This window comes from Chlorocebus sabaeus, chromosome 8 (assembly GCF_047675955.1).
Source record: "Chlorocebus sabaeus isolate Y175 chromosome 8, mChlSab1.0.hap1, whole genome shotgun sequence".
Lineage (NCBI taxonomy): Eukaryota > Metazoa > Chordata > Mammalia > Primates > Cercopithecidae > Chlorocebus > Chlorocebus sabaeus.
In genome coordinates, this window is record NC_132911.1 from 15,317,568 (window position 1) to 15,329,654 (window position 12,087).

At 36.8% G+C, this 12,087-nt stretch overlaps 1 protein-coding gene across 1 annotated transcript in view; it reads left to right on the top strand.

The window, feature by feature from the left end:
• TUSC3 (tumor suppressor candidate 3) overlaps positions 1-11,735 on the top strand; it is a 309,006-nt gene extending 297,271 nt beyond the window's left edge. Inside the window, exon 9 of the mRNA XM_073017954.1 lies at positions 11,169-11,735. Within this exon, the coding sequence (XP_072874055.1) occupies positions 11,169-11,197 (29 nt within the window). The 3' untranslated portion in view covers positions 11,198-11,735. The remainder of the gene's footprint in view (positions 1-11,168) is intronic.
• Positions 11,736-12,087: the final 352 nt, after the last annotated feature.

Genomic DNA, 12,087 nt, shown 5'->3' on the forward strand with positions numbered 1-12,087 from the left:
CGTATGTTTATTGCAGCACTATTCACAATAGCAAAGACTTGGAATCAACCCAAATGTCCATCAGTGACAGATTGGATTAAGAAAATGTGGCACATATACACCATGGAATACTATGCAGCCATAAAAAAGGATGAGTTTGTGTCCTTTGTAGGGACATGGATGACCTGTCTTTCAATGGAAACCTTTACTTTAAAAAACTCAGGAGCAGAAGCAAAGAATGAAAAGTCTTAGAGAGATGTAGCAAGAAAGAAACTCCAAGTTTAGGAATAAAGAGCCTAGAAAGTCCATAGATGAAATTACTTTAAAGATGCTATTAGGTCTTGGAGGAGAAAAAAGATTGGTAGGTTTCCAATTTCTGAACTTTCTTAATTCCTAGTTAAAAATCAATAGTTTTATAATCTGGTATGAAAAAATAGGTCTTTCTCAGAAAGACTCAGAATAAATACAAAAATAATTTAAACCTGTTTTTCTAGAGAAAGTTCCACTGTGCTCATAATTTTTATGGTTTGAAAGAAACAATAATGGCTCTTTCTAAATTTATCATATATCCACTTGGATGCCAATGCCAAAGTAAGAATTTAAAATGTACGTAGTCCCTAAGCCTAAGTTAATAATATAAACAAGAAGTGAAGTCAGCGATTTAACGGCAAATGCAGTTCTCATATAGGAATTAAGGTTGAAGTAAAAAATTCTTTTTGGTCCACTGTTGTATTGAAAGTGGTTGCTAGAGGACATTTATTTTGTGTGTTTCAAAATCTGTTATTAATGGCACTAGGAGTCCCTTTAGTCCAATTAAAACCTGTGTTTATATTTTCCATTAGCTGAAGTTGTTCCCTAGTTTGGCATTAATTATCACAGCCATGTAGCCAGTATCCAAATTTATTGTTCATATATTCTTTAGTTGCTGTAAATCTTAAAATAGCATACAGAAATATGTTTTTTATATATATATATACACACATACACACACACACACACACACAGACATCAATTTGCTTCAGTTTCTGTATGTCCAGATATATAGTTCTAACTACATTCTATAGGTTGAGTAGACTAGGAATTGGATTATATATTTTAACACAATTCATTGTGGTAATTAATACATTTCATGGAAATACAAAGTAAATAAATTCACTACCTAAGGTCAAGTCCTCCCTCCTTTCTATTTGTATGCAGATTTTATTCATGTACATTTTATTCTAATATAATTAGCCAAACTGAACTACATTTTATTACTTTCTTAGAAATCTGTTATACTAATCATAATGCAAATAATTAATCTTTACTCTGTTATGAGACAAATTTTTATTTTTTATTTTTAGATGGAGTCTGACTTTGTCTCCCAGGCTAGCATGCAGTGGCATGATCTCGGATCACTGCAACCCCCGCCTCCCGGGTTCAAGCGATTCTCCTACCCCAGCATCCTGAGTAGCTAGGATTACAGGCATGTGCCCCACACCCAGCTAATGTTTGTATTTTTAGCAGAGACGGGGTTTCGCCATGTTGGCAAGGCTGGTCTTGAACTCCTGACCTCAGGTGATCTGCCTGCCTTGGCCTCCCAAAGTGCTGGGATTACAGGTGTGAGCCACCACGCCGGGCCTAAAAATGTTATTTGTTTAATGTGTAACTACAAATGTGTTTCTTTCACTCTATTTAGAATGAATTCAGTTTAAATACAAGCCATATATACCAAATCTAAGTGTATAAATAATATACTTTATTTATGGCAAGGAAACTATAATATATTTGTTTGAATTAGTTCACTGTATTCATTGCTAATGGGTCTTCTGTGCAACAGTAGTCAAAAAATAAGTTTTTTGAAAAAGTTTTTGGGTCAGATACATTTGGAAAAGCTGGTGGAATATATCTCCCCTCTTGGATAGTCACAAGACACAATACCATGCTACATGTTTTAAGAAATTCTGCAGAATGTTATTTAACTCTTTTTAAAAACTCCAAGTACTGGAAGAACAACTTAAAGAGATGAATTTATAGATTCTTAGGCAGCTGGATAGAAGAAATAAAGTTGATGGTAGGGTTTTCTAAGCATCTCTCAAAAATGACTTGACATAGATGAACACCAATATAACAAAACTTGATGTATATATATATTATATATTATTGGGGGACCACCCCCCAGTATTTCAACGTAGGTTATTTCTATGTTCCATAAGTATTGGCTGGCTGAGAAATAAAGAGTACAAAGAGAGGAATTTTACAGCTGGGCTGCCGGGGGTGACATCACGTGTTGATAGGACCGTGATGCCCACCTGAGCCTCAAACTAGCTAGTTTTTTATTAAGGGTTTCAAAAGGGGAGGGGGTTTAAGAACAGGGAGTAGATCACATGCTTCGAAGAGCAAAAAGGAGAACTACTGACAAGGGTCCAAGAAAGATCACAAGGCAAAGGGCAAAAGCAGAATGACTGATAAGAGTCTATGTTCAGCAGTGCACATATTATCTTGATAAATATCTTAAACAACAGAAAACAGGGTTTGAGAGCAGAGAACCGGTCTGACCACAAATTTACCAGGGCGGAGTTTTTCCCTACCCTAATAAGCCTGAGGGTTCTGCAGGAGACCAGGGTGTATCTCAGTCCTTATCTCAACCACATAAGATAGATACTTCCAGAGCGGCTGTTTATAGACCTCCCCCCAGGAATGCATTCCTTTCCCAGGGTATTAATATTAATATTGCTTGCTAGGAAAAGAATTTAGTGACATCTTCCCTACTTAAACGTCCATTTACAGGCTGTCTGCAAGAAGAAAAATATGGCTCTTTTTGCCTAACCCCGCAGGCAGTCAGACCTTATGGTTGTCTTCCCTTGTTCCCTAAAAATCACCATTATTCTGTTCTTTTTCAAGGTGCACTGATATCATACTGTGCAAACACACGTTTTACCATCAATTTGTACAATTAATGCAATTATCACAGTGGTTCTGAGGTGATGTATATCCTCAGCTTACAAAGATAACAGGATTAATAGATTAAAGTAAGACAGGCATAAGAAATTATAAAAGTATTATTTGGGAAATGATAAATGTCCATGAAATCTTCACAATTTATGTTTCTCTGCTGCGGCTCCATCCAGTCCCTCCATTCGGGGTCCCTGACTTTACACAGCAATATATATATACTTATATATACATCTATATCTACATGAGGTATATAATTATATCTATATGGTGTGTATCTATATCTAAGATGTATATGTGTGTGTGTGTGTGTATGATATATATAAAACACCTGTGTTCCAGATTATATAGTTAGTATTGGGGATACAAAGATGTCTTATGAAACATAGCTTTGCCTTTGAATATCTGATGTGTCAATAAGACCTGTCCTGAAATGTTAATCCAACCTCTATAGATAACGATGAAGTCTCAGGACAATTCTACCTTAAGCTGTATTTATAGCATTTGTGTTTGGAAACTCAGTCTCTTTGGTTTATTGGGGGATAGAAGGAAAATCTAATTTCTACCAAATACTTTAGAAATCCCTTCTCAAATATCCTAATAAATTTCAGCAAATCTGTAAGTTTATGACTTTCTCAATCTCTTCTACCTCTGAAGGAGCAATGGTCCTGTCCCCTTGTTCCATTTTTTTGTTTTTTCTGGTGTAGCAGAATGCACCATGACAAACAATTTTAATGAAGGGATGGCAAAAAAATTCTCTTCGTTGTAGTTTTTATTAAAGTTTTTCTGTGATTGTTTGATTATGTCCTCAGTTAATGGAGTATGCAGAAAATTAATATAATTTGCTTCCCTTAGTTATTAATTCAACAGTTATTTATTGAGCATTTAGTATGTGTTGGGCACTGTGGTAATCACTGTGCTTTCATAGTATAAAAGGACAGAGTCTCAGGGCTTAATAAGCTAAGGTCTATTTGAGGAGACAGAAAAATAAACAAACAATATGTGGCCTAATAAATCAATGATAGGACTATTTTCAAGGCACAAACGGAGAACAAAGGAGTCATAATGAACCCTACTGCTGGCTGAGAAGAGAAAAATTAGGTGAGAAAAACATCACATGTCCATAACTCAGACTTATGTTACTTTTTTCCTGCCCATTGGTGTTGCTAAAATGAAAAGACAATGGGTCCATATTAGTGTATAAATCATCTCCATTACTGCAATGGTACATAGCATTGTAACCTCCAGTCACCTGCTGGTCCTAGGAATGTCATTCTTTAAATCTGTGTATTAAGATCAGCATGCCTACCTCATCAGAAAACCTGACAACATCTACTTTAGATTATCATCCTATGACTTTCAATAGAAGTGATAATGCCTCCGATATTTTAAAGCCTATTTACTCTAGAATCTCAATTTACATTCAAGCAATTTAATGTGGCAGCATGAATATCTGATTCGTTGAGGACTATCCCTGAGATGATCATGAGTGGTCTTAAAATGTTTTCTACCACCTCTTAAAGAGATGTATTACCTTGGCATTTCAAAATAACAAGAAAACTTTAAACACACACACACACACACACACACACACACACACAATAGGAACAGCAGAACAGAAAATGCAGTTAATCAAATGGAAATAATACCACCTAATTAAAAAGTATCTTTTAGTTCAAGCCTATCTAAAAAGTTACTAATGGAGCTAGATAAGGCATAATCATAAGTTAGAACAAGAAGAAACCTGATGGTTAACTTTAGGAGTTGATTTTAAATCCCTTGGATAAAGGGCTGCTGTAGTTTGGGTGGTAAGTCTAACCAGATGTGGGTAGTCAATCAGATTGGCTTATGCGATCCCTATTCTGCTCCAACCAGGTAGCCATGTGACCCTGGGCAGGGCACTTGAACTCTGCAAAGTGAGGAGCTTTGATTTAATTGAGGGTTTCACTAGCTCTGGAAGTTTTAATCTGGCAATAAGGAGTTTAAGAAAATCCTGAACTCCCAAAAATTGTATGAAAATTTGTATTAACATACACATGTGCATGTTTTTCAGGGAGTCACCAAATTACATCAGATTATTTCCATTCGCCAAAAGATTAACAATCACCGAACCAGACGATCTCTAACATTGCCTTGAGTCTAAAACATTTTAAGGTTCTGTGATTTTTACAGTTTAATATTTTGGTCACATTTTCTCAGGGTATAGAAAATATATGGAGTGAATTGGGTCCGCTGAAACCACTGACCCTTTTGTAGCCCTGAGTTGTCATTTATTTGTGGGGTGGGGGCAGTATTCAGTATTTTGTTCTACTCTAGGGGTTTGGAAAAATGAACACAATAGCCACAAGCCCTTTACTCATTTCCACTGTGCTTATTTCACGATAGTTATGTGTATGTTCAAACATTATAGGCCAGTGTTGTTAGTACTCATCTGTAAGAGAATTACAGAACTGCTGTACCAGTCCATTTTATGCTGCTCATAAAGACATACCTGAGACTGGAAAGAAAAAGATGTTTAATTGGACTTACGGTTCCACATGACTGGGGAGGCCTCGGAATCATGGCAGGAGGTGAAAGGTACTTCTTACATCGTGGCAGCAAGAGAAAATGAGGAAGAAGCAAAAGCAGAAATCTTAAATAAACCCATCAGATCTCAAGAGACTTATTCACTATCACAAGAATAGCATGGGAAAATCCGGCCCCCACGATTCAGTTACCTCCCTCTGGGTCCCTCGCATAACATGTGGAAATTCTGGGAGATATAATTCAAGTTGAGATTTGAACGGGGACAGGGCCAAACCATTTCAACCGCTCTGAGGACAATTCTACTTTTTCATTACAGTTGTTTTAGATATAAACACTGAGATTCTTACATTTACATATCCAACACAAGTTCACATGCCTCAGTATTTCAAAAGGCTGCCTCACTTTTAAGAATAGTAAACACCAATAATGGGATTATAATAGAACCCATTACTGGCTATATACCAAAGGATTATAAATCATTCTACTATAAAGACACATGCACACATATGTTTACTGAAGCACTATTCACAATAGCAAAGACTCAGAACCAACCCAAATACCCATCATGATAGACTGCATAAAGAAAATGTGGCACATATATACCATGGAATACTATGCAACCATAAAAAGGATGAGTTCATGTCCTTTGCAGGGACATAGATGAAGCTGGAAACCATCATTCTCAGCAAACTAACACAGGAACAGAAAACCAAACACAACAGGGTGTTGAACAATGAGAACACATAGACACAGGGAGGGAAACATCACATACTGGGGCCTGTTGTGGGGTGAAGGACTAGGGGAGGGACAGCATTAGGAGAACTACCTAATGTAGATGACGGGTTGATGAGTGCAGCAAACCACCATAGCACGTGTATACCTATATAACAAACCTGCACGTTCTGCACATGTATCCCAGAACTTAAAGTATAATGCTAATTTGAAAAAAAAAAAAAAACACAACTTAAGCCAAAGGGGAAAAAATGATTCCATAATAGGTGTTTCTTGTTTTCCACACTCCACATGCATGCCCAACTCTCAGACTCACAAGTATCCTGATTTCAAAAGCAGTCGCTGGGCTACTTCAGTATAAGCCCCTAGTCTATACCAGCACAGAATAGGGCCATAACTTTTGAAATTAGATACGTCCTCAGTCCTCCACTCTGTCCCATGGATTTCAAAGAGACTTCTGGGCAGGTTTGCATGTATTGCAGGGATTGGAGGCAGAGAGAGGCAGGGGGAGGATTTTGAACCACTGGGTTGTAGCGCATATGTGAGGGTATATATGAGACAGGAAAGAACAGAGAAGAGAATGTATTTGTGTATGAATCTTGCATTCAAGAAATATTATCTTTGCTGCACTTGGTTAATTTCTCTTTAACTCCTTTTGGTCTGCCAGACACAGTACATTTCTCCTCTCAGCATCTTCTGATTTTGCAAACTTCTCTCTGGGTGCAAAATCTCTCATTGACTCAAGATGTTTGGGTTTGAATCCATTTAAATAGCTGTCTCCTGTAGCTTCTTCCCCTGTGCTTGCAAGTGGGCTCCTGTTCTTCTTACTCTCATTTCCTCACTCAAATACGTTCTACCTAGGTGACATCATTTTCTCTGCCGCCCTCTCAAATGGCAGGCTGTGAGTTATAATGGAAAGGCTAGGGATTCTAAAATACATTTTAAAAGCTTAAGCTGTGTGATCTTAAAAATATTTTATAACTACTCTGAGTTCATGGTAATAAAACTCCAAGGCAGAGTATATATATCAATTCTGGAGCTCAATTTTCAATATGACTACTTTTCTAATAGAATAGGAATGAGAGGCATCTTTATACCCCTGTATCTAACACAAGACCTAGAACCCAATAGGCTATGAGTGAACATTTGCTGACTGAGCGAATAAGCCTTATTTTTTTTGAAGCTAGGAATAATCATACCTGTGAGGTTGTTGTGAGAAATAAATGAATTCATTCTTTCAGCAAATATTAATTGCTGCATATAAATCAGTAGGCCTAGGATACAGTGAACATGCAATACATATTTATTCTCTTTTTCCTTTCTTTCTCCTTTCCAAGACACACTATAGGAGGGTACTGGATGCATCCTCTTCCTTCCTCATGCCAATACTGGCCTATCAGACTGCTCTCCTCCTTCCCCCTGTGTGAAGTAAGCACATATCGTTTGTCTGTGGTCAACCACAAGAACCAAACTTACCTGGCACCTCAGCTGTCATGGATCAAGGACCTGCTTTCATCCTCCCCTGTACAGGACAGTTCCCCAGGTGGCCTTGGACTGATCCAATTCTCCCCTCTTTCTCACTTGCAGCTCTCAAGAATAACTGTAGAATGTGCTGAGAATGCAGCATCCTGTGATAAGAAAGGAGGTGGTTGGAACGGCCAGGGAACAGGATATCTTCCCATGCTTTAGCCCAGGGTGTCCTGTGGCTCTGGGGTACAAAACCCAGGGCAGGCTGCTTTGTGAGATGCCTCAGCTGTGGTGCAAGTGGAGCACGTACAGAAGAGACCCCATCTATCCCAGGCAGCTTTCTTGAGCTGGGAAACTGTTCCCGGCTGCCTGTCAGGAATAAACCCACTTCATATAACTCATGTGGGGGCGATCTGTCTCATGGACTCAGACAAAGTGGTAACCACTGTCCAGTGACAGTCAACCAGCTTCACACCTGCTGCTGTTACAGGAATGCAACAGTGAGACTGGAGTCCAGAGTTCAACTTGGAGTCAGGGCACATTGGTTTGAGTTGGTTTCTGTGATTCTATGAAAATAACTTCTTCGGGACAAACTTTTACATTCCTTAAAACAAGGAGGTTGGATTAGTTGATTTATCAGGTGCTTCCTCTTAAATTGTGGAACAAATCTAGTGCTCCACCTCATAGACTACCTTTCTAGTATTTACTTTTATTGCAAGTATTACTTCTTTACCTCAATGGAAGACTTTTTATAGGCAGAAATTTGGACAGATATTTCTATATCCCTCACATGCCCAGAATACTTTTAATAAAGTAAGAGCTGCAATCCTTATTCATTCATTAGCAAAATGAATAAGAATTTTTCAGATTTATGTAATACACTGTAGGGCTTAAAAAAATCAAAGATACTGCATTTGATCAAGATTCAAACATTCCATTTGGGGCATTTAAAACATTATAATGTAATGTATTCCACTTCTGTCAAAATATTTAGGGTAATTATAGTATATATATGTCATTTTATACCTAAAATCAAACATTAAGAATCCCATTTACTTCCCGGTGGGGATCTGCACAGGCACAAAGTTGATCACCCTGGAATTCATTTTCTGAAAGACATATGCCTTTCTTATAAAGATCTATCAGTTTTCAAGCAACAGAGTTTCCACATGGTGAAACTGAAAGTTAAGCTCTGGGGAAAAGTATTGTGTAAAATCTGTAGAAGATAAACTGAAACAAAATAAAAGAAATATAAAGCCCAACTCAAAGAAAGCCACCAGGAGTTACAATCTCCCCTGCAACCAAGTGTGATTTCAACTGGACATCCTTGGGCAAAGTCGACATGTTTCAGCCTCCCTTTCATACTAGCAAATCCTACAAGAGTGCCTGCAGTAAAAATAAAGCTGTCTGTGATGAAGCTGGGCTTTGCAGAGAGACCAGGGTAGTGCCTATCAACTCAGTGACAATGCTTTCTGCCCCAGCGCAATAAACTGTTCCGATTTTATGGCCTTCTCTTAGGTTGAAGCCTACAAAAAAATAGCAAAGCATCTTGAAGTGAGACTTTGTGTGGCTCACTCCAGTGGTGAGCTCCCGAGATCCGGAGCGTCACTCTCAAAGTGGTGAAGGAAAATAAGACAAGGGAAGTTGCAATAAAGAAACCTGAGTGCTTAGAGCATTCTGTCCAAGTTCTTTTCCATTAAAGGTAACATTTGATACCATTCATCTTCAACTTCCTCTGTCTCCTCGGGGCCTCTATTTCTACACCTGCTATCTTAGTCCAATTGTAGCTCTGACAGTGATTTATCAAACTCTTAGATCTTGTTTATCTTTTTTTTTTTTTTCCATAGCTTGTTTTTCAAACATTAAATCTCTGAAATGTCCAATTTAACCTGCCTTTCCTGATAAGGTTTATGGTGCTCTAAGACTATGAACATAGATACTAAATCACTTAGTATTATGTAACATTACTATCCATGTAAAAGGTGTTATTTCATTCAGAAATGTGGTGGCAGCATCTTTAACCTCAAAATGAGTATTTGTTCTCAGTCAATCTTTCCATTTTAGGTTTGTTCTCCCACAGTTGATTGCATAAATGGCTATTCCAATTTAGTTGTATTATTCACCATACAATAAATTTTACTTGCTGACATTTATATAATTATTTTCTGGTTATTTAACTCACAAGTACTATTTTCCTACTAACATATTTATTGCTGAAATACTGTTCTGATTTGCTTCTCATATACTCAGCCCTATCACTTTGGGAAATGTTTTCTCATCTCAACTCTGTCCCCTGTTTCTGTTCAGTAACTAGAAGTTACTGTTGGCTTTTTAAATGTTCTATTTGTCCACCCTCAATTGCCAACCAACATTAATTCAAAGAATAAAATGAAACAATTTAGAAAGGAATGGGCGAGGTGATGATGACCAACTAATTTTAACACCAAGATACCATAAAAAGAATTTTAAACAAAACTCTTAATATGATATTGAAACCAAAAAAATGAGTTTGTTATATATTTATATATGACATACATAATATATAATATATAAAAATTATATAATTATAGATATATATAATTATATATATAATTATAATTTATATATAAAAATTATACAAATTATAATTATATATAAATTATATAATTATATATAATATAATATAATTATATATAAATTAATTATATATAAATTATATATAATTATATATAAATTATTATATATAAATTATAATTACATATTATATATATTATAATTACATATTATATATAATATATTATATAAACATATATTATATATGTCATTTATATATACATTATATATATAAGGTCACATAATCTTTGGAAGCAGATCAGTTTCATTTCTAGCTTCTACGAATTGAAACCTCCTTGGAATTCCTGTTCTCTGTGTTTCTATTGTTATCAAATACTGCTCCCCTACACCAAGGAAGCTCTTTCCTTTCTGAGCACTGAGAGCTGGGAAGCATATTCTTCACTACACTCTAGGTCTTCATCTTAGTGGGGATGGTAGGTTTGCTGACTGGTTCTAGTGAACAGGTGTAACGTGTCTAAGTCAATGGATGATGCTTGCCGGAAGGTAACACCTTAATGGGAGCGCAACATTAATCATCTAAAAATATGTTTCATCATCTGGCTTTCAAAATAATTTCACTTTTGACTTCTCTATTTTCACCACAGCCTTGTTATTTTTCCAGTTCCCACTGCGAAAATAATAAGAATAATTTATTCAACGCATCATTTATCGAGCATCTTTTATAGGTGCCAGGGATACATCAATAAAAAAAGCACACAAAAGTCCCTGGTCTTAGGGATCTTACATTCCAGAGAAGAAGGGACAATGTATGATAGGTAATTATTTTATGCAAATTATAATGATGCAGTGATAACAAATATTTATTGAGCAATTTACTATGCTAAAACTATGGTGAATTATTTACATGCATCACATTGTTTAATCCTCACACCTGTAGAGAAAACTGCAAGGTGTGAATTGTTTTTCTCTTTTTACAGATGAAGAAACTCTGATTAGAGAGGTTTAAATAACTTGACCTAGACATGGGACACATGAGCAGAATGGCGAGGAACTGAACCTTGATTGCTCTGACTTCAAATCCTGAGATTGTAACGATGGTACTCCACCACTCCTCAGATCAAGGTTAATGACTTCTTCGTTTCTACATTTCTCTGACATGCTGTATTGACTCTTCTTCATTGTGCTGTTAGCATTCCAGTATAAGCTTTCTGGTTGCTTCCTCACTGCATGCTGATGTGGTTTGACTGTGTCCTCACCCAAATCTCATTTTGAATTGTAACTCCCATAAATCCCACATGTTGTAGGACGAACCCAGTGGGAGATAACTGAATCATTGGGGTAGATTCCCCTATACTGTTCGCGTGGTAGCAAGTAAGTCTCCTGAGACCTGATGGTTTTACAAGGGGAAACCCCTTTTGCTTGGATCTCATTTTCTCTCTTCTCTGCTGCCATGTGAGGTGTGCCTTTTGCCTTCCACCATGATTATGAGGCCTCCCCAGTCACGTGGAACTGTGAGCCCGTTCAACTTCTTTTTCATTATAAATCACCCAGTCTCGGGTATGTCTTTATCAGCAACATGAAAATGGACGAATACACATGCGTTTCTAGCATTTCCTGCATCTGATGTAGTCACTTTATTACAATGAGAAGTGATACTCTCTTTGAGAATGAGAGAAATTTATAATTTATGAAGATTTCGTTAACTTTCCACTGTGCACACGTTGTCTTTTGAAACCTTCATCTTGGCATTCGAAGGTCTCTTCAATGTCACCTCAATCTACTTTTCCAACCTCATCTTTAAAAATCACCAATTCAGAATTTTCATTCAAAATTTACCATTTTCAATCCTCTCAAATAGAGCATGAAAATCCTACCTCTTGGGTCTGTTTCGCATAG